The following is a 27,486-nucleotide window of genomic DNA, read 5'->3' on the forward strand; positions in this document are numbered from 1 at the left end:
CTACTCTGCTTTCCCTGCTCCTAGGCCTCCTCTCTCAAAGAAACCACTTTGTTAGCTCTTTTTAATTCATCTGATATATAATTTAATTAATATCTCTAAATGTGCTTATATTGCTGTGTTTTGGTTTATTAAATCTAAGTAAATTTAACCTGTTATGGTAAATGAGAATTTAGCTCATGTATCACCTCTGCTTTATTTACTTCTTCCAATATAATTATGTTTACTAAATTTACTATATTTCCTAAATTTAGTTTTATCTATTGAAGTGTTTTTCTTTCTTTTATTTTTTTGAAAAGGAATCTTGCACTGTTGCCCAAGCTGGAGTGCAATGGCGTGATTTCAGCTCACTGCAACCTCCACCTCCTGGGTTCAAGCGATTCTTCTGCCTCAGCTTCCCAAGTAGCTGGGATTACAGGTGCACACCACCACGCCCAGCTAATTTTTTTTTTTGTATCTTGAGCAGATATGGGGTTTCACCATGTTGGCCAGGCTGGCCTCGAATTTCTGACCTCGTGATTCACCCACCTTGGCCTCCCAATGTGCTAGGATTACAGGTGTAAGCCACCGCGCCCAGCCTGAGGTGTTTTTCATACTTCATTCATTTGAATACTCCTTCTGAACTTTGGAAGTGTCCACTTACCACTTTATTATTTATTTTGAACTTAAGGAAATTAACTTACTTTTTTTTTTTGAGATGGAGTTTTGCTCTGTCGCCCAGGCTGGAATGCAGTGGCTTGATCTTGGCTCACTGCAAGCTCCACCTCCTGGATTCACGCCATTCTCCTGCCTCAGCCTCTTGAGTAGCTGGGACTACAGGCGCCCACCACCATGCCCGGCTAATTTTTTTGTATTTTTAATAGAGACGGGATTTCACCATGTTAGCCAGGATGGTCTCGATCTCCTGACCTCGTGATCTGCCCACCTCGGCCTCCCAAAGTGCTGGGATTACAGGCATGAGTCACTGCGCCTGGCTGAAATTAACTTACTTTTTTTTTTTTTTTTTTTTTGAGACGGAGTCTTGCTCTGTCGCCCGGGCTGGAGTGCAGTGGCCGGATCTCAGCTCACTGCAAGCTCCGCCTCCCAGGTTTATGCCATTCTCCTGCTTCAGCCTCCCGAGTAGCTGGGACCACAGGCGCCTGCCACCTCGCCCGGCTAGTTTTTTTTTTTCGTATTTTTTAGTAGAGACGGGGTTTCACCATGTTAGCCAGGATGGTCTCGATCTCCTGACCTCGTGATCCGCCCGTCTCGGCCTCCCAAAATGCTGGGATTACAGGCTTGAGCCACCGCGCCCAGCCTAACTTACTTTTTAATTTAAATAGCTTTTTAAGGAAAATTATGGGTCAGACACGGTGGCTCACGCCTGTAATCCCAACACTTTGGGAGGCCGAGGCGGGTGGATCACGAGGTCAGGAGTTTGAGACCAGCCTGGCCAACATGGTGAAACCTCGTATCTACTAAAAATTCAAAAATCAACCGGGCATGGTGGTGCCTGCCTGTAATCCCAGATACTCAGGAGGCTGAGACAGGAGAATCGCTTGAACCCGGGAGGTGGAGGTTGCAGTGAGCCGAGATCGCGCCACTACATTCCAGCCTGCGTGATAGAGTGGGAGTCCGTCTCAACAAAAAGAAAAAGGAAAAGAAAATGACGTTCTACAGGAAGTGAAAAACTGGTTGTCATCTGGCATAAATAGAGCAACTGAGATAAATAGAATAGATAGCTGTTACTGTACCACTAAATTATCTCCCATACTGTCATGATACATGTGTCACGTTTTGAGACACCTTTGCAAATTTAAGCTACATACTTACATATTTTTCTTATTCTGTCAACAAGGTGCTAGTGTTTCTTGAGTCTTCTTTGTCAAATGAGGATATTAGTACCCTTCCCTTTGCTTTTATTACCCTTATTTGTTTTCTTATCTTTTTTTTTTTTTGGAGACAGAGTCTCTGTCCCCTAGGCTGGAGTGCAGTTGTATAATCTCGGCTCACTGCAACCTCTGCCTCCCAGATTCAAGCAATTCTCCTGCCTCAGCTTCCTGAGTAGCTGGGATTACAGGTGCCTGCCACCAATCTTTAATGCTTGGTAGTCCTTTTCATTCCTATTTAAGATTAAAAATAGGCTGGACACGGTGGCTCATGACTGTAATCCCAGCACTTTGGGAGGCTGAGGTAGGCGGATTGCTTGAGGTCAAGCGTTTGAGACCAGCCGGCCAACATGGTAAAACCCCATGTCAACCACAAATAGAAAAACTGGCTGGGCATGGTGGCACATGCATGTAATCTCAGCTGCTCTGGAGGCTGAGGCGGGAGAATCACTTGAACCTGAGAGGCGGAAGTTGCACTAAGCTGACATCATGCCACTACACTCCAGCCTGGGCGACAGTGTGAAACTGTCTACAAAAAAAAAAAAAAAATATATATATATATATATATATATATGTATTTATATTTAAAAGCTCACTGGCAACTTTTTGTATGTGAGTAGGGCTCGTTTACCAGTAGGTTTTACTTTAGAGTGAGTAATCTAGAAACCAACTATGATCAGACACAGGGTCCTCTAAATGTTAGAATGTCAAATTCTTAGCTCTGGGATGGTATCAGTAACCACAGTAGTTGCCCTTCTCCTTTTTGTGTGTTTACTTAGAGAGAGGCATACTTTGACCTGTGTATTGAGCACCAGTGATTAGGAGGATGGCAATATGTAGTTTTCTATATAAACTTCATTTATCTTTTTTTTTTGAGACAGAGTCTTGCTCTCTGTCCCAGACTGGAGTGTAGTGGTGTGATCTCGATCTTGGCTCACTGTAACCTTCGCCTCCCAGGTTCAATTGATTCTGTTTCCTCAGCCTCCTGAGTAGCTGGGATTGCAGGTCCATGTCACCACACCTGGCTATTCTTTGTATTTTCAGTAGAGATTGGGTTTCACCATATTGGCTACGCTGGTCTTGAACTCCTGACCTCCAGCAATCCTCTCGCCTCAGCCTCCCAATTTGCTGGGATTACAGGTGTGAGCCACCGCGTCTGGCTTAGACTTTCCATTAATTCTTTCCTCTTCCTGGTTTCAATTTTATTTCATCAAACCTGGTATTCCCAAGTCCCTAGACATCTGGGATTCTCCAAGGTAGATATGCATCATTTGATCATACTGGTAGACCCTTGGACAATATGAGGGTTAGGGGTGCTGACCCCCACACAGTTGAAAATTTGCAAATAATCTTTGATTCCCAGGCTTTACTGACAGCATAAACAGTTAATACACATTATGTATATTATATGTAGTACGTACTATATTCTTACTATAAAGTAAGCTAAAGAAAGAATATATTATTAAGAAAATCATGAGGGGGAGGAACGGGTTGGTCTTGCTCTCTCAGGGATGGCAGAGGAGGAAATCCACACGTAAGTGGATCAACACAGTTCAAACTTGTGTTGTTCAAGGGTCAGCTGTAATTGCTATTGAGTGTACTCTAAACTATAGGTTTCTGTATCCTGCTTGATCAGTCCTCTGTCCACATCTTTCCCCTAGAAATTTGTCAGATTTTCTCATGTGTTCATTTGCCACCTTCCCATTTTCTGTCATTATGGGTTTATATATATACATTTTAATATTTTTTAGCCATAGATTTTAATAAGGTCTTTGGAGAGAGAAGAGGTGACTTCGAGTTTTCATTGATCTCTGTGCGAACTTTATACTTAGCTTTATCATTAAAAATAGGCTGGGCGCGGTGCCTCACGCCTGTAATCCCAGCACTTTGGGAGGCCAAGGCGGGTGGATCACCTGAGGTCAGGAGTTCGACCAGACTGGCCAACATGGTGAAACCCCATCTCTACTAAAAATACAAAAATCAGCCTGGCGTGGCGGCAGGCACCTGTAATCCCAGCTACTTGCAAGGCCGAGGCAGGAGAATTGCCTTATCTGGGAGATGGAGGTTGCAGTGAGCCAAGATTGCGCCACTGCACTCCAGCCTGGGTGACACAGCGAGACTCCATCTCAAAAAAATAATTACGTTTTAATTTTATTTTTTCTCATTTTTCATTGGTTTTAGTAGAAGGAAGTAGTATAAATTATTGTTAATAGTGCCATTTTTACTTATATAGCTTTCTGACTAGTTTTTAATGATCCATCTCTTTTTCCAAAGTTCCTGACGCAATAATTTAGTTAGTATTAAAGTTGTGTGTCTTAACATTACTGCCCATTTAAAGGTAAATGTATTTACTTTTAGAATGTACATCTTTGTACCACGGAATCTTAGTTGAAAGTACTTTAGAACTATGTGAGTCTAGCTTGTCTTAAAAAAACCTCAGGTATGGTGGCTTCCTTATAGGCGGTACAGTCTGTTCTGTTCTGGTTGTTTAGAAACCAAATCCTGCCTCCATAGAGTTTCCACCCAGTGGTTCTACTGTTATTTCTTAAAGCTAAGCAAAACCAGTCTAGTATAATTCCTTCCTTCCTTCCTTCCTTCCTTCCTTCCTTCCTTCCTTCCTTCCTTCCTTCCTTCCTTCCTTCCTTTCTTTTTCTTTCTTCCTTTCTTTCTCTTTCTTTCTTTCTTTCTTTCTTTCTTTCTTTCTTTCTTTCTTTCTTTCTTTCTTTCTTTCTTTCTTTCCTTACTTTCCTTCCTTTCCTTCCTTTCCTTCCTTTCCTTCCTTTCCTTCCTTTCCTTCCTTTCTTTCCTTTCCTTCCTTTCCTTCCTTTCCTTCCTTTCCTTCCTTTCCTTTCCTTCCTTTCCTTCCTTTCCTTCCTTTCCTTCCTTTCCTTCCTTTCCTTCCTTCCTTCCTTCCTTTCTTTCTTCCTTTCTTCCTTTCTTTCTTTCTTTCTTAGAGTAGTCTCACTCTGTCACCCAGGCTGGAGTGCAGTGGCGCGATCTTGGCTCACTGCAGCCTCCACCTCCGGGTTCAGGCAATTCTCCTATCTCAGCCTCCTGAGTAGCTGGGATTACAGGTGCGCGTCATCATGCCCGGCTAATTCTTGTATTTTTAGTAGAGATCCCATTTGGCGAGGCTATTCATGAACTCCTGACCTGAAGTAATCTGCTCACCTCAACTTCCCAAAGTGCTGGGATTATAGGTGTGAGCCACCATGCCTCGCCCTAGTATAATTTATTTGTGGTAACCCACTGGCATTTTTCTGGATAAAGTATCATCAGATTCTTGTGTTTCATCAGAAGACTTAGTTTGTATACTTTTCCCAATCCCTTTAATCATTTGGTTATGATTTAGTTTTTTGTAATCTTTTCTTTCGAAATTTTTTCAGAATTTGTTCTTTGGAAAATTTTCAAATTATTTTGACCAAGCTTGAATGCAATACCAGTAGTTGCTTAAGTAGTGCTTGTTTGTTTTCTTGTTTTAGCTAATCTATCAAGATACTCTCTTACCTGTGTCTTTAAATACTACAGTTAACACAAAATTTGTATTTATTCATACAAATACTCATATACTTTCTTGTGTTTGGATTTGTTAAAGGAAGTTTTTGGTTTTTTTTTTTTTTTTTTTTTTTTTTTTTTTTTTTTTTTTTTTGAGCACACCCAGGTAGAGTGATTTGTATTTGTTAAATGATGAGATCAACTAAGACAGGTCAGTTTCCTATATGAGTAATTGCCTGTCCAGTAACAAAATGACCAGTGAGGTTTGCAGTTCTATAAAATGTTTCTTGAGTCTGCTTGCATAGTCCCCAAAATAACAGTATGCTGTTAATCTGTAGTACTGTGTACCCCTAAAAAAATGCTTTTCTTTATTTTTTGGTCTTAAATTGGATTTAGGAACTTTCTCAATATAGATGATTTACTTTGTGCTCTTAAAATTGACATCTCTTGGTTTGAAATCCTGAGCAAACTTGTCCTGTCTTATTAGATATCAACATGAACTTACGGTATTTTAGTATTTATTGAATACATCAATTTTAAGAAACCTTTGACTAAGGTGGATATACTTCGTTTTCATTAATTTAGCTATAGCAGCCCATTCTGGGTTTTTTTGTTTTGTTTTTTTTGTTTTGTTTTGTTTTTTAACTGCTTTTGTTCTCCATACTGCCTCTCCCCACTCCCTACAACCTTGTGAGACTTTTCAGAATGTTTTATGTCACTCCTTTACTGTGGATTATTGTATTATATTTTGGCAGTAACTTTATTTGTAAATGTTTATAAGGGAAAAAGGTAGCATTTTTGCCTGTAAAATGACTTTAGTATGATTTGAGTTTTGAGCAGTATTTTTGGAAAGAGATTTTTATCTTGAAAAAAGATTTCTCCTTCAGTCGGGGTATACTGTAGTGGTTTTGCTTTTTTCTTATTGTTTTACTTGTTACAATGGTAGATGGTGAATAGTCTTCTTTGTTACTTATGTCTGTTCCCTACATTCTCTGCAATTGATAACAGAAGTTCTTATACTTTGAGAGAAAATTAGACTTAGTGATTTCTTTTTTCTTTCAGTTTATATTATTTGAATGTTAAATAAATGTAAATAATAAACTTAGAAGGATAACCTAACCGTTTTCTTCAGGAAGACACCTGGATTGGGGGGCGGGGGAAACCACATTTTTTTTTTGTATGCTGCCTTCCTCTGTAGCCTTAATGTACATAATATTTTTATTCTGGAAATTTTACTTAATGAATCAAAGGTAATTATTATTTTTAATAACTACATAACCTATGATGATGTGTCATGATGTTTACAACTTTTTTTGTTTGTTTGAGACAGAGTCTCGCTCTTTCACCCAGGCTGGAGTGCAGTGGCGCAATCTCGGCTCACTGCAACCTCCACTTCCTGGGTTCCAGCTGGGATTATAGGTGTGCACCCCCATGCCCAGCTAATTTTTTGTGTTTTTAGTAGAGGTGGGGTTTCCCTGTATTGGCCAGGTTGGTCTCGAACTCCTGACCTCAGGTGATCTGCTCGCCACGGCCTCCCAAAGTGCAGGGATTACAAACGTGAGCTACCGCACCCAGCCTACAACTATTAATATTGGATACATAGGTTGTTTCCATATCTTGACTGTTATATGTAATATGCACTGAATGCTTAGGAATTTTTTTTTTTATTTTCTTTCTAGTTTAATTAAGTCCTTGAGTTAAATTTTCATGATTAAAAGTATGAGGTTAAAAAATAGAGGCCAGGTGTGGTGGCTGACGCCTGTAATCCCAGCATTTTGGGAGGCCAAGGTGGGCAGATAGCTCAAGTTCAGGAGTTCAAGACTAGCCAAGGCAACACAGCAAAACCTCATCTCTTAAAAAAAAACCCACACCCGCCCCCCCCCCGCCCCCCCCCCCACACACAGAGAAAATTAGCTGTTGTTGGCATGGTGACTCACCCCTGTAGTCCCAGCTACTCGGGAGTCTGAGGTTAGAGGATCACTGGAGCCCAGAGGCAGAGGTTGCAGCAAGCCAAAATCATGCCGCTACACTCCAGCCTGGGGGGGTGTGTGTGTGCGCGCGCGCGCGCGCACACACACACAGTACTTGCCCTGTTGTATATTGTCATATTATTTCCTTTAGACAATTACATACACATACACACGCATGCACACACGTGCGCGCACACACACACAGTACTTGCCCTGTATACTGTCATAGTATTGCCTTTAGACAAACCCGTCTATATGTCTCTAGAAGTCAAAGACTATGGCTTTTTATGCAGCTATTTCAGTGATAGGTATGCATAAAATATTTCATCAGGGTTTAAATTTTCCTTCCTTTGATTAGTAGTGACAGTGAACACTGTGTAAGTGAATTTATGTGAGTACTGTATCTTATGAAATACCTCTTCCTAAATTTGACCTATTAGCTTATTTGATTCTTGATTTTCTTTACAGTTTGCTCTACACACATTCTGCCCCAATGATACCATTGATCTGAACATTTTGAAGACCATTTCTTCAAAAAGAATACTGAGCTCTGTGTTATAAGTGCATCGTATCCTTGCATTTATATATAATTTTGTTTTCTTTTTTTTAAAAAAGCTTTGACAGATCCAAATGCTTCTGCTGCCCAGCAGGCTGTTCTCCAGCAGCACATCAATAGTCTAACATACTCACCTTTTGGAGACTCTCCTCTCTTCCGGAATCCCATGTCAGACCCTAAGAAGAAGGAAGAGGTAAATTTAAGGATACTTCTGCAAAATATCGTATCAAAGAAAGAGAAACTGAATGTGCAGAATGTAATTTTTTGCATGTATATATTAAGGGATTAAGCAAAGCTAGGCATAATTAATTTTTTAAGACATTATTTCACTCAGCCGGGGGTAAATTATTTTTGCTGTATCTGGACGGTGTTGTAACAGTGAAGTGACCACTACACTGAAGATCAGGCCCTGAAATAAGGCAGATATTAATATTCTCATTTTTAATTAAAACAATTTTAAGTTTTTTTCTTTCTAAGATGATGTCTTGCTGGTGTCGAACTCCTAGAAGCAAACCTCCTGCCTCAGTCTCCCAACATGCTGGGATTACAGGTATAAGACACCATGCCCAGCCCTATTGTCATTTTATAAATAAGCAAACTAAGGCTTAGAGAGGCTGACTTTCCTCAAATCATAATGCTCTTAAGTGGCATAACCAAAATCTTAACCTCTTGATTTTTACATAGCTTTGTGTTTAATCTCTTAAAACTCTAGTGTAAAAACATGATCTTTTACTCACATGGTGTTAAAAGTGTAGTCTTTGGTCTGTTTGATCCTTGTTTTACCACTAATCATCTGTGAGACATTGGAAAATGAGAAAGTCATTTTGCCTCCGTAAATTCGTTTCTTCTGTAAAATGGGGACAGTAATAGTGTTCAATGTTGAGAGCCAAATGAGATAATGCACACCAGGATCATAGTAAATTGCTCAATATACAGAAACTATTTTTCTATCACTTATATCATTACATGTATCCCTCAGCTTTTTATTTTCTGTTTTTTTGTTTTGTTTTGTTTTTTTTGGTTTTTGGTTTGTTTGTTTTTTTTTTTTAAGAAATGGGATCTACCCAGCGCCGTGGCTCATGCCTGTAATCCCAGCTCTTTGGGAGTCTGAGGCGGGTGGATCCCCTGAGTTCAGAAGTTCTAGACCAGCCTGGTCAACACGGTGAAACCCCGTCTCTACTAAATACGCAAAAATTATCTGGGCATGGTGGTGGGCACCTGTAATCACAGCTACTTGGGAGGTGGGATAATTGCTTGAACCTGGGAGGCAGAGGTTGCAGTGAGCCAAGATTGTGCCATTGCACTCCAGCCTGGGCAACAAGAGCAAAACTTTGTTTCAAAAAAAAGAAATGGGATCTTACTATGTTCTTAAATTTTATCCTGTAAACTAGATATGAGAAGCAAGATAAGAATATGAAAGTACCTTTTAAAGTGACATGTAAATGATTAGACGAAAATTATTTATGCAGCCTAATTTTAGGTGGCTGAATATGTGTAAGGCATTGTGTTGTTAAGTGCTGAGGATACAAAATGAAAATAAACAAGAATTTATTAAGGTTGCTAACCAGTGACAAAGATCAGACAGACAAGCACTTAAATTTACACTGGTTCAGTAGAGTATATGTGATAATAGAAGAGTCTCTGTGGGCCGGGCGCGGTGGCTCAAGCCTGTAATGCCAGCACTTTGGGAGGCCGAGACGGGCGGATCACAAGGTCAGGAGATCGAGACCATCCTGGCTAACACGGTGAAACCCCGTCTCTACTAAAAAATACAAAAAACTAGCCGGGCGAGGTGGCGGGCGCCTGTAGTCCCAGCTACTCGGGAGGCTGAGGCAGGAGAATGGCGTGAACCCGGGAGGCGGAGCTTGCAGTGAGCTGAGATCCAGCCACAGTACTCCAGCCTGGGCGACAGAGAAAAAAAAAAGAATGTCTGTCAATGACGAATGGATAAACAAAATGTTTTATATCTATATGATGGAATATTCAGCCACAAATAGGAGTAAAGTACTGATACATGTTATAACATAAATGAACCTTGAAAACATAAGTGAAGGCCGGGCACGATGGGCATGGTAGCTCATGTCTTTAATCCCAGCACTTTGGGAGGCTGAGGTGGGCAGATCACCTGAGGTCAGGAGTTCGAGACCAGCCTGACTAACATGGTGAAGCCCCATCTCTACTAAAAAGAAAAATACAAAATTAGCCAGGCATGGTGGCACATGCCCATAATCCCAGCTACTTGTGAGGCTGAGGCAGGAGAATCACTTGAACCTGGGAGGTGGAGATTGCAGTGAGCCGAGATTGCACCATTGCACTCCAGCCCGGACAACAAGAGGGAAACTCCATCTCAAAACAAAAAGAAAGAAAATGTTAAGTGAAAGGAGCCAGACACAAAAAGTCACATGATTTGATTTATATGCTATACCCAGAATAGGCAAATCCATAGAGAAAGAAAGCAGATTCATAGTTGCAAAGGAAAAGGGAAGAAATTGAGAGGAACTGAGTTTCTTTTTGAAGTCATCAAAGTTTTCAGGAATCAAATAGTGGTGATGATTGCACAACCTTGTAAATATATTAAAAACTATTGAAGTAGATGCGTTAAAATGGTGAATTCTATGTCACATGAGTTTTAAGATAAAATTTAAAATATAATAGTGAAAAGATCATAGATGCTTGGATGAATTTGATAAGGCTTTGTTTTCAGAAGAGGAACATTTAACTTTTTTGTATGGGTATGTAGGACTTGGCAAGTCTAGGTCAAGCATTCCAAACAAAGACAGAATTGTGAAAGATCACAACAATCTGGGAATAACAAAGATTCATTGTTAAGTGTAAACAGCTTGCACTGGGAAGAGAAGAATACATTGTGACAGGGGAGATATGCTAGACATTGTTATTTGAAGTGGTTATGTAATCTCATTTATACTGTTAGGAAAACAAATGTAGAACATCCTCAGGATGCTGTATGATATTGTAGAGATGCCATTTGAAGCACCCTGAAATTTAGTTGTGTGTCCTCCACTAACTTGTAGTTTCCTCAGTAATCAGAGGAAGTAACTTTATTTTTATTTCTGGTACCCAGAGTTTGACTTAATGTTTAATTATTAATGTTTACTAAAAGATGAATAAATACAAGCTAGTATCTGTCCTTTTTTTCCCAGAGCGATTTGGATTTCACAGAAGTTGAATATTAATTCATGACAGAGTCTCAGTTTTTCTTGAAACATAAGATTTTTGGTTTACTTGAAAAGTAATGACTGTGGCTTAGGATTTTTTTGATACCGTGTTTTCATCAAATGAACATACTGTTTTTCAAAGCAGAATAATTGCAAGATGAACTATAGAACGAAGAGAATATTAATATGTTGTATTAGTACATTTTAATTTACAAAACTTTTTTCAGATTCGTTATCTTTGGTTTTTTTGGAGAAAGAATCTCGCTCTGTCACCCAGGCTGGAGTGCAGTGGTGTGATCTCAGCTTACTGCAACCTCCACCTCCTGGGTTCAAGCGATTCCCATGCCTCAGCCTCCCCAGTAGCTGGGATTACAGGTGCACACCACCACTGTCTGGCTAACAGATTCATTATCTTGATTAGATTTTTTTAAATGTCAGACAAATCATTTTAATTAGGGGCTGGAAAGATGAGTACAAATCAATTCTAGAACGATAAAGACAGTTGTATTAGTATTCACACATACATACAGATAGTGCATCCTAAATCCAAAATGCTCCAAAATCCAAAACTTTGAGCACTGACGTGACATTCAAAGGAAATGCTCATTGGGACATTTTGGATTTTCACATTTGGGATACTCAACTGGTAAGTGTAATGCAAATATTTCAAAATACAAAAAAATCCAAAATACTTCTAGTCCCAAGCATTTTGGATGAGCGATACTCAACATGTACAAAGTTAGGTGTTAACATCCTTGTTTTATGGGAGCAAGTGAATGGCAAAGATGAGGGTTGAAATCTGGTCTTGTGATTTTTAAGGCCAGTGCAATACATTTAAAGTAAAGTAAAAATTTCCTTGGTGCTTTTGTTTTTCAGAGATTGAAACCAACAAATCCAGCAGCCCAGAAGGCTCTTACTACACCTACTCATTATAAATTGACGCCCCGCCCTGCCACTAGAGTCCGGCCAAAGGCTTTACAAACAACAGGCACAGCGAAGTCACATCTTTTTGATGGGCTGGATGACGATGAACCATCCCTAGCCAATGGAGCATTCATGCCCAAGTGAGTTTATTTTTGTTAACAGAAATTAAGTATGAAATACTGATATAAACTAAGTATGAAACAATATACAATTATTTATTTAAATATATTACAGATGTAATACAGTCCACTTTGTTTGTTTTTGTTTTTGAGACAGTCTTACTCTCTCCCAGGCTGGAGTGCAATGGCATGATCTTTGCTTACTGCAACCTTTGGCTCCTAGGTTCAAATGATTTTCCTGCCTCAGCCTCCTGAGTAGCTGGGATTACAGGCGTGTGCCATCACGCCTGGCTAATTTTGTATTTTTAGTAGAAGCGGGGTTTCACCGTGTTGGCCAGGCTGGTCTTGAAACCCTGACCTCATGTGATCTGCCGGCTGGCCTCCCAAAGTGCTGGGATTATAGTGCTGAGCCACTGTGCCCAGCCAGTCCACTTTTTTATAATTTGAAAAATACAGAACATCACAGAAGAATAAGAGTTCCCCTATCATTCCCGGGGATAACTCATAGTTAGCATAAAAATATTTTGATAAATATGCTTCTTATTTTACATATTCATGATTTTGTTTTGGTTTTGAATAATTAGGGTTTTTTTGTTATTGTTGTTTTTAAAAGTTCAGGTCTCCCAGGCTGGAATGCAGTGACTGCAGCCTCAGCCTCCACAGCTCAAGTGATCCTTCCACCTCAGCCTCCCACGTAACTGGAACTATAGGCTTGTGCCACCATGGCTAGCTAATTTTTTTATTTTTGTAGAAATAGGATCTTCCTATGTTGTTCAGTCTGGTGTTGAACTCGTGGGCTCAAGTGATCCAGCCGTCTCAGCCTCCCAAAAGTGTTGGGAATTAGAGGTGTGAGCCACCACATCTGGCCATGTTTTATGTTTTTTTTTTCTTTCCTTTTTTTTTTTTTAAGAGACAGGGTCCTCTTTTTTGCCCAAGCTAGAATAAAGTGGCATGATCATGGCTTACTGGGCTCAAGCAGTCCTCCCACATGAGCCTCCCAAGTAGCTAGGACTACAGGTATGCACCACCAGGCCTGGCTACTTGAAAAAAAATTTTTTTCTAGAGATGGTGTCTTGCGTATGTTGCCTAGGCTGGTCTCAAACTGGTGTCAAGCAGTCCTCCCACCTTGGCCTCCCAAATTGCCGGGATTACAGGTGTGAGCCACTGTGCTAAGACTACTTTTTCTTTTTTCTTACAACTCACAATGGTCAAATAGATTAAGAAGAATCTGGCTTTTATTGTTTGTTTGTTTTTTGAGATGGAGTTTTGTTGTTATTGCCCATGTTTGAGTACAATGGCACGATCTTGGCTCACCGCAACCTCTCCCTTCCGGGTTCAAGTGATTCTCCTGTATCAGCCTCCCGAGTAGCTGAGATTACAGGCATGCGCCACCATGCCTGGCTAATTTTTTTTTTTGTATTTTTAGTAGAGAGGGTTTCTCCATGTTTGTCAGGCTGGTCTCGAACTCCTGACTTTAGGTGATCCCCCCACCTCGGCCTCCCAAAGTGCTAGGTGTGAGCCACCGTGCCCAGTGTATTTTTTATTTTTATTTTTATTTTTTATTTTTATTTATTTATTTTTTTTGAGACGGAGTCTTGCTCTGTGCCCCAGGCTGGAGTGCAGTGGCGCTATCTCAGCTCACTGCAAGCTCCGCCTCCCGGGTTCACGCCATTCTCCTGCCTCAGCCTCCCGAGTAGCTGGGACTACAGGCGCCCGCCACCTCGCCCGGCTAATTTTCTTGTATTTTTAGTAGAGACGGGGTTTCACCGTGTTAGCCAGGATGGTCTCGATCTCCTGACCTCGTGATCCGCCCGTCTCGGCCTCCCAAAGTGCTGGGATTACAGGCTTGAGCCACCACGCCCGGCCGTATTTTTTTTTAATACGTTATAATTTTATACAAATATAGAACCAAAAATAATTACACAGAAAAAATACAGAAGAGTATGTAGAAAAGTCATTGGTAAACACAGAAAACTACACTTAAATGATGCTTTAGAGCAAATATACCTCAAAGTGTTGATACATGCATGGAACAAAAACCTGAGGAAAATTAAAAATCAGACTATTAACATTAACATCAGGAGAGAGAATGTCATGGCATGTCATTTCTTGGTTATTTTTCTAGATACACACACACACACACAGGCTTTTTTAACAAGTACTTTTCTAGTCAGAAAAAAAGAGGTGGGTTTTTTGGGTGGAACATTTTGTAAGCTTTGGAGAACAAACAATTTTTTTCACTCCCAATTCTTTGTCTATGAAGGTTAATAAGTTAAAAACATTACATGCAACTTTCTTTCCCTAAAAACGTGGTAATCCAGCCGGGCGCGGTGGCTCACGCCTGTAATCCCAGCACTTTGGATGGCCAAGGTGGGCAGATCACCAGAGGTCGGGAGTTCAAGATCAGCCTGGCTAACATGGTGAAACCCCATCTCTACTGAATATACAAAATTAGCTGGGCATAGTTGCGTGCGCCTGTAATCCGAGCTGCTTGGGAGGCTGAGGCAGGAGAACCGCTTGAACTAGGGAGGCAAGGTTGCAGTGAGCTGGGATTGCATCCCCGGACTCTAGCCTGGGTGACAGGGTGAGACTCGGCCTCCAAACAAAAAAGAAAATACGATAATCTGCTTCACAAAAGGTGGAAAGTCAAATTTTATGTGTTTCTTAGAATATCAGTAAATTATTTTGAAGGCAGGGACTGTGTATTATTTATGTCTGTCCTAGCATTTTATTTATTTTTGAGACAGTCTTGCTCTGTCACGCAGGCTGGAGTGCAGTGGCACGATCTCGGCTCACTGGGTTCAAGTGATTCTCCTGCCTCAACCTCCCAAGTAGCTGGGACTACAGGCGCGTGCCACCACACCCAGCTAATTTTTGTATAGAGACGGGGTTTCGCCGTGTTGGCCAGGCTGGTCTTGAACTCCTCACCTCAGATAATTCACCCACCTCAGACCCCCAAAGTGCTGGGATTTCAGGTGTGAGCTACCGTGCCCGGTCTTGTCCTAGCATTTTATACACTGTTTTTGCGCAGAGTAGGTAAAAAGGTTTATAGTAGTCTTATCATCAGGTCAGTAGCTCGAGATCAGTTTCACCAGGTCTTAGGATTTTCAGACACACAAGTAGAAAGAAAGGATTAGAGTGGGAGGACATGTATTTTGCTGTTAGTACCACCTGACCTCCTTGGCTTCACTTCTGTGGTGTTGCTGTCAAACGTCATCTTTTTTCTTTTTTTTTTTTTGAGACAAGAGTCTCATGCCGTTGCCCAGCCTGGAGTGCAGTGGTGCAATCACACGTCACTGCACCTTTAACCCCGGGCTCAAGAGATCCTCCCACCTCAGCTCCCAAATAGCTGAGACCACAGGCCCACACCACCATGCCCAGTTAATTTTTTTCTTTTTTTCTTTTTTTTTTTGTAGATATGGGGTCTGTCTTTGTTGCCCAGGGTGGTCTCCAACTCCTGGGCTCAAGCCTCAGCCTCCCGAAGTGTTAGGATTACAGGCATGAGCTACCGCACCCAACTACCTATCAACAGTCTTAATGTAACAGAAGCATTTTACACAGTTGATCTTGTCCCTCCTCCTTGATTCACTTTCATAATTGTCTTCCAGGACCCCACAGTTTCCTAGTTTTCTTCCTGCCTCACTAGTTGCTGCTTCTCAGTCCCCTTTACTGGTTCCTGTTCATTCCACCATCTGTAAATTAGAATACCCTTGGCTCAGTTGTTGATCACATTTTATCTATGCTTATTTCCAAAGTGCTTCAATTTATTCTCATGGCTTTAAATATCATCTACAGTCTGATGATTCCCAAATTTTTATCTCCAGCCCAGACCTCTTTCCCAAACTCAAGATTCTTATATCTTACCCTACTCTACATCTTCACTTTGATGTCTAAAAGACATTTATTTAAAATTAACATGTCCATGTCTTCTTTCTCAAACCTGTTCTACCCAAAACCTGTCTCAGATGATTGCATTTCTGTCATTCTAGTTGCTCAGGTCAGAAATTTTGGAATCTTCCTTGACTTTGTCACACATTCCTCATCTAAGTTATCAGCAAATCCTCTTGGTTCTACCCTGTAGATTACTTAGAATCTGTATAGTTCTCACCACATTCATTGCTATTACCCTAGTGCAAGCCACCACTGTCTCTTGCCTGAATTACCACGATACACTCTTCTGTTTTTATTGTTTTTATTTTTATTTATGTATTTATTTATTTATTTATTTTTGAAACGGAGTCTCTTTCTCGCCCAGGCTGGAGCGCAGCGCAGTGGCCCGATCTCGGCTCACTGCAAGCTCCGCCTCCTGGGTTCACGCCATTCTCCTCCTGCCTCAGCTCTCCGAGTAGCTGGGATTTCAAGCGCCCACCACCACACCCAGCTTATTTTTTTTTTTTTCCAGTAGGGACAGGGTTTCACTGTGTTAACCAGGGTAGTCTTGATCTCCTGACCTCAAGATCTGCCCACCTCGGCCTCCCAAAGTGCTGGAATTACAGGCGTGAGCCACCGCACCCAGCCCCACTCTTCTGTTTTTACTCTTTTTTGCATCTGATTCTAAACATTGCTACGACAGTGGTCATTTTGAAGCATAAGTCAGATCATTTCCCTTTTCTGCTCAAAACCCTGAAGTGGTTCACTTTTTTTTACTCAAATAGCGACCAAAGTGCTTACTTTGGCGTATAAAAGTCCTCGAAGGTAAGATTTCCCATTACTGCTCTGAACACATCTACCATTCTCTTCATTGCCTACTCCACTCTAAACTTACTGCTTCCTTGCTCTTATTAGGACAGGATGGGCATGCTATTTATTTGGGCCTTTGCCCCAATTGTTCCCTTTGAAACACTTCTCCTCTTATATCCATTTAGCTAACCCTGTCACTCTTTTTTATTTTATTTATTTATTTTTTTTGAGATGGAGTCTTGCTCTGTTGCCCAGGCTGGAGTGCAGTGGTGCAGTCTTGGCTCACTGCAAGCTCTGCCTCCCAGGTTCACGCCATTCTCCTGCCTCAGCCTCCCGAGTAGCTGGAACTACAGACACCCACCACCACGCCTGGCTAATTTTTTGTGTTTTTAGTAGAGACGGGGTTTCACCACGTTAGCCAGGATGGTCTCGATCTCCTGACCTGGTGAACCGCCCGTCTCAGCTTCCCAAAGTGCTGGGATTACAAGCATGAGCCACCGTGCCTGGCCAGAACCCCGTCACTCTTTACTCACATGTCACATCAATGAAGACTACTCTGACGACCCTATTTTTGGTTTATTTTTTTGTTTTTGAGACACGGTCTTACTCTGTCACCCTGGCTGGAGTGCAGTGGCGCTGTCATAGCTCACTGCACCCTTGAATTCCTGGGCTCAAGGAATTCTTCTGACTTGGCCTCCTGAGTAGCTGGGACTACAGGTGCGTGCCACCACACCTGGCTAATTTTTGTTATTTTGTAGAGACAGGGTCTTGCTGTGTTGCCCAGGCTGGTCTCAAACTCCTAGCTTCAAGTGATCCTCCCACCTCAGTTTCCTGAGTAGCTGGGACTGTAAGTGCATGCCATTGTCCCTGGCTGATTTTTAAAAAATTTTTTTGTAGAGTAATGTTCCTACTTTTTAGTAGAGATGGTGTTTCACTATGTTACCCAGGCTTGTCTTGAACTCCTGGGCTCACACAATCCTCCCACCTTGGCCTCCTGAAATGCTGAAATTATAGCGCAATCCACCATGCTACCTTTATTTGAAATGTTTATTTACTCTCTCTTCCTACCCCCAACCCCAGTTGCTATGTTTCAGTGCATTGCAGTTATTGTTTTCTGTGATGTTCAAATTGTCTCATATTTGGCCATTAAGGAGCCCTTTCAGATTGGCTCCTAAGTCCTTTCCACATGCCTCATTAGTGTTTGGCAACTTTCTTGCTTGTAGGATTAACTTTGTAAAATTTTGTTCAAGAGTTTTGCCCTCTGTGTTCATTAAATTCCACATACTGCCCCCCCCCCCGGCCCCCCCCCTCGCTCGCCACTGGGGCTTTTTTTTTGAGATGATGTCTTCCTGTGTTGGTATAAAGATTATGCTGACCTCATGAACAAACTGGAGAGTATTTCCTCTTTCTATTTTCTAGAGATGTTTGTATAAGGTAATAATTTCTAGCTGGGTACAATGGCTCACATCTGTAATCTCAGCACTTTGAGAGACCAAAGCAGGAGGATCACTAGAGGCCAGTGAGACCAACCTTGGCAACAAAATGAGACCCTGTCTCTGAAAACAAATTTTTTTTAAAAATTAGCCAGACATGATGGCACACGCCAATAGTCCCAGCTATTTGGGAGGCTGAGGTGGGAGCATCACAGGAGCCCAGAAGTTCAAGGTTGCGGTGAGCTATGATACCACCACTGCACTCCAGCCTGTCTCAAAAAGAAAAGTTGGTAATAAAATCTGATGGTAACATCAGATGTTTGGTACTGGTAATGATACATGGGTCTGAAGTAGTATTTATAAGACTATTTGGGAAAAAAGTATTTAAGAGTTAGAGTAGTAGTCAGCTTTTTATTTTATATTTTGAGTCACTTTTGATAAGTTATAGTTTTATAATATTCATTTCAATAACTAAAATTTCAAATTTATTGGCATAAAATTGTTTAAAAATACCCTTGTCTTTTTTTTTTTTTTTTTAATCTCAGTGGCATCTATAGGGACACTCACTTTTTCATTCCTAACATTGATTTTTATTGTGCCTCCTCTTTTTCTGTTTGACCAGGGATCTCCCAATATTACTGGTAATTTCAAATAACTAACTTGTGACGTTACTGATGTTCTCGCGCCTGTGATTGTTTCCTGTTTCATCAGTTTTTTTTTTTGTTTTTTTTTGTTTTTTTTTGAGACGGAGTCTTGCTCTGTCGCCCAGGCTGGAGTGCAGTGGCCGGATCTCAGCTCACTGCAAGCTCCGCCTCCCGGGTTTATGCCATTCTCCTGCCTCAGCCTCCCGAGTAGCTGGGACTACAGGCACCCGCCACCTCGCCCGGCTAGTTTTTTGTATTTTTTAGTAGAGACAGGGTTTCACCGTGTTAGCCAGGATGGTCTCGATCTCCTGACCTCGTGATCCGCCCGTCTCGGCCTCCCAAAGTGCTGGGATTACAGGCGTGAGCCACCGCGCCCGGCCTCATCAGTTTTTAATTTATTATATTTTATTAATATTTAATCTTTATCTTGTTCCTTTCTCTTTTCCGCTTTGATTTTCAGCTTTCCTTTTTTCAAATATATGCATTTAAATATGTAAATTTTCCTTTTAGTTCAACTCTGGTTTTTTATGTTTTTATTAATTTCTAGATGAAAAGTAAAAAAGGATGATAGCAATAGAAATTCTTAGAAATTTGAGAGTTCCTTTAATGGCCCAGTATATTGTTAGTTTGTAAATGTTCCATGTGTACTTGAAAAGAGTGTGTACTCTGTAGTGAACGAATACAGTGCTCTTACATTAGGCTAAGTTAGACCAGCCTGGGCAACCTGGCGAAACCTTGTTTCAACAAAATATTGGCCAGGCATGGTGGTGGGCGCCTATAGTCACCAGCTACTCTGGAAGTTGAGGTGGGAGAATCACCTGAGTCTGGGAAGTAAGCCAAGGCTGTAGTGAGCCATAATCAGTGATTGTACCACTACACACCAGCCTGGGTGACATAGCGAGACTCTGTCTAAAAGAAAAAAGAAAGAAACCTGAACTTTTTAGGTGTTTGTGATCAATCATTTACATCATTTGATATCCAGGATTTTTTTGCATCAATACTTTCTTGTCATGTTTTTTAAAAATCTCTCTCTTTGGGCAAACTGAGGAAAGTAAAAAGAAAAAACTTTTTAGTCAGCAAATATCCATTTACCTTTTTCATTCAAGACAGCATAATGAGTTCTGTGGTGAGACCGCCATACATTTGCACTGCCAAAAGAGAGAGAGCATTTAGAGAGTATACAGATGATTGAAATACAAACATAGTGTGATGAGTGAGCGAAGCGTCTGGATAAGGTGCTCGGGGCTGGGAGGAGGACAGTTTTCAAGGGGATTTTCCACTGTGACTTGAAGGTGTTTAGCTTTATTCTTCTAAAGACGATAGTGCAGTGTATTTGATGCCTTGTGTTTTGGCTATACAATCCTAGGAAGCGTTTATAAATGAAACTTGTTAGGTTATTCTTAGGTGTACAAGAGTTGAGCAAAAGTGCACCATTGGACCCTAGTTTTTAAGATGTCTGGGACACATCTGTATGCCTGAGTAATTTTTTTCTTTTTTCTTTGGTTTCTTGTTTATAGGAAGAGCATTAAGAAGTTGGTTTTGAAGAACCTTAATAATAGCAATCTCTTTTCTCCCGTTAATCGTGATTCAGAAAATCTAGCTTCACCATCTGAATATCCAGAAAATGGAGAGAGGTACACTGAATTCTGTTTTGAGTTGTTCTTAGTAGAGAGTCAGTCTCATTTTTAAGACATTCTTAGGAGTTTATGAAAATTTTTGAAGTTTGGTGAATATTGCAGAGAAGTATTACAGCTTATGAGCACATAGAAATCAAATCATATTTTTGTGTTTTGAATTCATTAAACCTTAAAATTATTGGAGTTCTGATTCAGTGCTTCAGAACTATTTTGGTATTTGTGTATCTTGTTTTGGACAGGGTTAGCATGTATTTGACACCCTTCAGCCCTTTAAAATAAGGAATATTTTGTCTGATGATTTTCTTTCTTTCTTTTTTTTTTTTTTTTTTTGAGATGGAGTCTCACTCTGTCGCCTAGGCTGGAGTGCAGTGGCATGAGCCAAGATAGCCTCCCATGCTCAGGCGATTCTCCTGCCTCAGCCTCCCATGTAGCTGGAAATACAGGCACCTGCCACCATGCCTGATTAATTTTTGTATTTTCAGTAGAGACAGGGTTTCACAATGTTAGCCAAGGATGGTCTCGAACTCCTGACCTCAAGTGATCTGTCTGCTTTGGTCTCCTAAAATGTTAGTATTACATGTGTGAGCCACCGTGCCCAGTCTTATACAGTGATTCTTAATAGTTAGGTATATGTTCTTTCATTTTAGAAATTTATTTATTTATTTATTTTGAGGCGGAGTTTTGCTCTTGTTACTCAGGCTGGAGTGCAATGGCACAATGTCGGCTCACTGCATCCTCTGCCTCCCAGGTTTAAGCAATTCTCCTCCCTCAGTCTGCTGAGTAGCTGGGATTACAGGCATGCACCTCCACTCCCGGCTAATTTTTTTTTTTTTTTTTTTGTATTTTTAGTAGAAATGGGGTTTCATCATGTTGGTCAGGCTGTTCTTGAACTCCTGACTCAGGTGATCCACCCACCTCGGCCTCACAAAGTGCTGGGATTACAAACGTGATCTACCACACCCAGCCGAAATTTATTTTTTTTATAAATATATTTTATAATATAAAGATTATGCATGGGCCGGGCGCGGTGGCTCACACCTGTAATCCCAGCACTTTGGGAGGCCGAGGCAGACTGATCACCTGAGGTCGGGAGTTTGAGACCAGCCTGACCAACACGGAGAAACCCCATCTCTACTAAAAATACAAAATTAGCCAGGCATGGTGGCGCATGCCTGTAATCCCAGCTATTCGGGAGGCTGAGGCAGGAGAATCGCTTGAACCTGGGAGGTGGAGGTTGCAGTGAGCCGAGATCACGCCATTGCACCCAGCCTGGGTGACAAGAGTGAAAACTCTGTCTCACAAAAAAAAAAAAAAAAAAAGATTATGCATGAAAGATGTGTTCTGTAAACTGCTTATTTCCATTTATTTTGTTAGAAATGCCTTTCCATTATCTGTATGCATATATGTGTCTTTTCTTTTTTAAATGATTGCATAAGTCATTATTGTGAATGTAAGATAACTTGACCAATTCCTTATTAGTGGTTGTTTAGATTATCTGGTATCCCTCTACTCAAAACAGTGCTTCAGTAAAAATCCTCATATGCTGGCACATGTTCTCAGGGCCTCCCGAGGGCTGTATCACGAAAAAGAAAAATAAAAAAAAAAGAAACTCGTTGTATAGACACCTTTGCACTCCTATTCTTTTTCTTTTGGATAAAATTCTAGTGTGTTTTTTTAAATTATTATTTACAAAGCATTTTCTAACATTTTGTTGATTGTAATCTTAAAAATCTAACTTTTTTTTTGTTTTTAATCTTAAAATTAACCAGTTATTTGATTCCACAAAGGAGAGTATACAATAGAGACAGTAATTATCTGTTTCGCAGTACTGCTATAGTAAGTATTAAGTGAATTTTTAATACATGGAACTATCCAGAACAGTGCCAGGCATTTAGTAAAGGCTCAGTATTAGTTAGCTGTTATCATTGTTATTACTACTACAAGAGGTTAAAGTATTATTTCTTTTCCTTTTCAGATTTAGTTTCCTAAGCAAACCTGTTGATGAGAATCACCAGCAGGACGGAGATGAAGATTCCCTTGTGTCACGTTTTTATACTAATCCTATTGCCAAACCTATTCCTCAAACCCCAGAAAGTGCTGGAAATAAACACAACAACAGCAACAGTGTGGATGATACCATTGTTGCATTAAACATGCGTGCTGCTTTGCGAAATGGGCTGGAAGGAAGCAGTGAAGAAACCTCTTTTCATGATGAGTCACTTCAAGATGACCGAGAAGAAATAGAAAATAATTCTTACCATATGCATCCGGCAGGTCAGGTTCAGATTGGTGTTTAATCTCTTACCAGTCATTTGAGATGATTTGCTTGTTGCAGATACTCAACATATGGAAGTCAGCTGTTTGGCATTTTAAGTATTATTTTATGTGATCCCACATAGGAGAGCTTAAATGTTTAAACAGTTTTATGCTTCAGTTGATTCCGAGTTCGCATACTCTTTGGACCTTAGAGTATTAAAACTGATACATCTTCAATTATTCTGGTGTAGCCAAAGAACCCAAATTTTATAGCCAAAGAGACTATCCTGATATTTTCCCTAGCTTTGTAAACTCAGGTAGATTGCTTATTGTTTTTTGTTTGTTTTTTCTTGAGACAGAGTATCACTCTGTCACCCAGGCTGGAGTGCAGTGTCGCAGTCTTGGCTCACTGCAACCTCAACCTCCAAGGATCAGGACCTCTCATCTCAGCCACCCAAGCACCTGGGACTACAAGCACATGATACCACACCCTGTTAATTTTTGCATCTTTTGTTTTGCCATGTTGCCCGGGCTGGTCTCAAATTCCTGGGCTCAAGCGATCCTCCTATCTTGGCCTCCCAAAGTGCTAGGATTACGGACACGATCCACCATGCCCAGCCCATTTTGGGAGTTTTGTGGTATTCTTGAAGTGTCTGCAAAATTTATATTAAGTTTTCTTATTGCCATTATATATATATTTGGTCACTTAGTATCATAAGGAAAAACTTTGTACTTTGACATTAAGAATCCCAGGTATCTGGGTGTGGTGGCTCAGCACTTTGGCAGGCTTAGGTGGGAGGATTGTTTGAACCCAGAAGTTTGAAATCAGTCTGGGCAACATAGCAAGACCTGATCTCTACAAATAATTTAAAAGTAATTAGCCAGGTGTGGTGGCACGTACCTGTAGTCACAGCTACTACAGAAGCTGAGGTGGGGGGATTGTTTGAACCCAGGAGTCAAGGTTGCAGTGAGCTATGATTATGCCACTGCACTCCAGCCTGGGTGACAGAACAAGATCCTGAAAAAAAAGAAAAAAAAAAAATCCAGGTGCTTAATCTGTATTTGTGTATGTATATCTACATGAATTTATTATGCTACTATATATCTTTTTAACATGAAGTTTTATATTAGTTCTAGTTTTCTTATTGCTGCCACCCAATTTAGAGTTCCCTTCCAAGAAGCAAGCATACAAGTGGGTGTTGCTGGAGACTGGAATTTGATCTGATGTTGGCCTAAATACTTTTCTCTCAGAGAGCAAGTTAGCCTTATATCTAACTGCAAGTAGGACAAGGAGTGAATAGAACAAGCAAGCATACCATTGTTCCACTACTTTCCTTGAGTTTTTCAGTGCTCTGCTTTTTTTTATTTCGTTTTTTTTTTTTTTCTATTTTAATTTTTCCTTTCTTCTTTCCTCCCTCCCCTCCTCCCTCCCTCCCGAGTTTCGCTCTTTGTTGCCCAGGCTGGAGTGCAGTGGTGCGACCTCAGCTCACTGCATTCTTCGCCTCCTAGGTTCAAGCGATTCTTCTTCCTCAACCTCCCGAGTAGCTGGGATTACAACCACCCACCACCACACCCAGCTAATTTTTGTATTTTTAGTAGAGACGGGGTTTCACCATGTTGGCCAGGCAGGTCTCAAACTCCTGACCTCAGGTGATCCGCCTGCCTCGGCCTCCCAAAGTGTTGGGATTACAGGCGTGAACCACAGCACCTGGCGTAATAGTTCTTTTCCTTTGGCCATCAAATATCACTTACTTTTTTTTGTTTGTTTGTTTGTTTGTTTGTTTGTTTTTTTCAGCCAGAGTTTCGCTCTTGTTTCCCAGGCTGGAGTGCAATGGCACAATCTTGGCTCACTGCATCCTCCGCCTCCCGGATTCAAGCGATTCTCCTGCCTCAGCCTCCCAAGTAGCAGGGATTACAGGCCACTGCCACCACACCCAGCTAATTTTTTGTATTTTTAGTAGAGACAGGGTTTCACTATGTTGGCCAGGCTGGTCTCGAGCTCCTGACCTCAGGAAATCCACCTACCTCCGGCTTTCAAACTGCCGGGATTACAGGCATGAGCCACTGCGCCCAGCCATCACTTACTTTTTTGAGACAGTCTTGCTCTTTTACCTAGTCTGTAGTACAGTGGCACTATCTTGGTTCACTGCAACCTCTGCCTCCTGGGTTTAAGCAATTCTTTTGTGCTTCAGTCTCTTGAGTAGCTGGGACTACAAGCATGTGCCACCACACCCAGCTAATTTTTGTATTTTTGGTAGATAATAGATTTTTGCCATGTTGGCCAGGCTTGTCTTGGACTCCTGACCTCAAGTCATCTACTCACCCCAGCCTCCCAAAGTCCTTGGATTACAGGCGTGAGCCACCTTGCCTGGCTGGATTTTTCATTTTTCTTTTAGCTTTCTATTTGGGAGTGTAAATTTGAAAGATACAAGAGGTTTATGGGAAACAGGCAATGAAACAAGAAGTACTGGGTTTGGAGTTTTGTATCTTCTTCTACTGTTAAATTACATTTTAAGCCAACGCAAGTTATTTCCACCGTAGGTTTCGGTATCCTTGTGTGTCAAATAAAAGAAAAAGCGGATTAAGCCTTTCTCAGAGTGTTTTATGGGATACCTTTTACAGTCTGGGATGTTAATGGATATTCTTTGAAAAGAATGTTCTGTGGTTAAGTCTGGAAAAACACGAGGCTAAGCAGAGTTTAATAGGCTATTTACTGTAAGATTTAGGCTCTTTGTTGTATCATATGTATGTTCTTCAAACCTATTTGACCATGAAGCTTTTTTCACACACACACCCCCACCCCCACCCCAACACCCCCACACCCCCACACCCCTTCTCCTAGGAATCATGTTTGGTAGAAAATTAGTTTGGAAAAATTGTGCGTTCCGATATATTTTACCTTTATATGATGATTTAGTTGCTGATTATTTCAGGTTATTTATTTATTTTTTCTGTTATTTTTTTTTTTTTTTTTTGTCACAGGTATTGTTCTCACTAAGGTTGGTTACTATACTATTCCATCTATGGATGACCTTGCTAAAATTACCAATGAAAAAGGAGAGTGCATTGTCTCTGACTTCACTATTGGTCGGAAAGGTAAGTGTGAGTTTAGCATTTAGTGATTAAGCCAGAGAGTTGCACCTTATTTTTGTAATTAGGGGAAGCTTTTGGTAGCTGAATCTGTGTTTTCCTACATTTGGGCCCACCTTGGCCTGAATCTTAGATACTTTTATTGATAAGTAATAAAACAACAAAGACTGGAACCATGTAAAATTTTTTTTTTTTTTTTTTTTTCTGTTGAGATGGGTTCTTGCTACATTACCTGGCAGATCTCAACTGCTGGGCTCAAGCATTTCTCCTGCCTCAGCCTCCTGAGAAGCACAGAGCCATATAATATTCTTTGGGCTTAGATATACCTGTTTGGTGCTAGTAACTATTTGGGTCATTTTAATCTTCTGTAATTAAAGAAAATACTGGAAATACCAAGAACTACTGAGAAAATTGAATAGTAGGCAAGAGATGTGTAACACTTAGCATCAACTTCATGTTATTAAGTTATTACTGATAATTTTCTTGTAGGGAATGTCACTGTGCTATATTGTATTAAAAAGAGCTCAGGCATTTTAAGCCATATGCCAGGTCAAGTACAAAGGTTTGTTTATGTAACAGCATTGTAGATAGATGGGAAGAGATTTAAGAAGGTTGTTTTGAGGCTAATGGAAGTTTTATAAAAATGCAGATGTTAGGCCTGTGGCAGTGACTCACGCCTGTAATCCTAGCGCTTTGGGAGGCCGAGGTAAGAGGATCACTTGAGCTCAGGAGTTCCAGACCAGCCTGGGCAACATAGTGAGACCTCACCTTTACCAAAAAGTAAAGAAAATTAGCCAGGCATGGTGATAAGTACTTGTAGTCTCAGCTACTTAGGAGGCTGAGGTGGGAGGATTGCTTTAGTTTAGGAGGTTCAGGCTGCAGTGAGCCAGGACCACTGCACTCCAGTCTGGTCAACAGAACAAGACCTCGCCAAAAAAAGAAAAAAGAAAAGAGAAATACAGATGTTAAATCAGGTAACAACATAATTGAAGTTACTCCCTAAGTCCCCATTCTTACCAGTCTAGGAATTGCTGGATGATTTAAAATACTAATATTTAAAACTGTCTTCTCCTTGTGATTGTTTAATCACTATAGTTGTAAAGTAGGTATTTGCCTTTATACAGAATGAATTTTTAACTATTTGCTCTGATTTATAGGTTATGGTTCAATCTATTTCGAAGGAGATGTGAATTTGACAAATCTAAATTTGGATGATATTGTGCATATCCGAAGGAAAGAAGTAATTGTCTACTTAGATGATAACCAAAAACCGCCTGTGGGTGAAGGGCTAAATAGGTAAGAGTTTATGTATATCAGAAAATTATCAGCTAAATCATAGTTTTTTTTTCTGTCAACATAAATGTGTTTAGATGTATGCTTCTGTAGTTTGCTTTCCTTAGTAGAGTACATATATTGTCTCTGACTTAAAAGTATAAATGGCAAAGAAATGCTGTGTTATGATTTTGAACTCCTTTTCCCTGATTTTATTTTTTTAATTTTTTTTTTTTTTACATCCCTTGGATTCTATTTTATTTTATTTTATTTCATTTCTTTTTTTTTTTGAGACGGAGTTTCGCTCTTGTTGCCCAGACTGTAGTATAGCAGAATAACATCAGTTTACTGCAACCTCCAACTCCCGGG

General features: G+C 40.6%; 1 protein-coding gene across 4 annotated transcripts in view; it reads left to right on the forward strand.

Annotated features, from left to right (window-relative positions):
• The window catches only part of LOC105468934 (nucleoporin 98 and 96 precursor), a 131,326-nt gene that overhangs the window by 55,720 nt on the left and 48,120 nt on the right, over positions 1–27,486 (forward strand). For all 4 annotated transcript variants that reach the window (XM_071075207.1, XM_071075208.1, XM_071075209.1 and 1 more), the window contains exons 13-18: positions 7,946–8,079; positions 11,939–12,126; positions 20,380–20,496; positions 22,475–22,773; positions 25,738–25,851; positions 27,003–27,141. In XM_071075207.1, coding sequence (XP_070931308.1) covers positions 7,946–8,079; positions 11,939–12,126; positions 20,380–20,496; positions 22,475–22,773; positions 25,738–25,851; positions 27,003–27,141 — 991 coding nt within the window. The remainder of the gene's footprint in view (positions 1–7,945; positions 8,080–11,938; positions 12,127–20,379; positions 20,497–22,474; positions 22,774–25,737; positions 25,852–27,002; positions 27,142–27,486) is intronic.

Source organism: Macaca nemestrina, chromosome 12, assembly GCF_043159975.1.
Source record: "Macaca nemestrina isolate mMacNem1 chromosome 12, mMacNem.hap1, whole genome shotgun sequence".
NCBI classification, from domain to species: domain Eukaryota; kingdom Metazoa; phylum Chordata; class Mammalia; order Primates; family Cercopithecidae; genus Macaca; species Macaca nemestrina.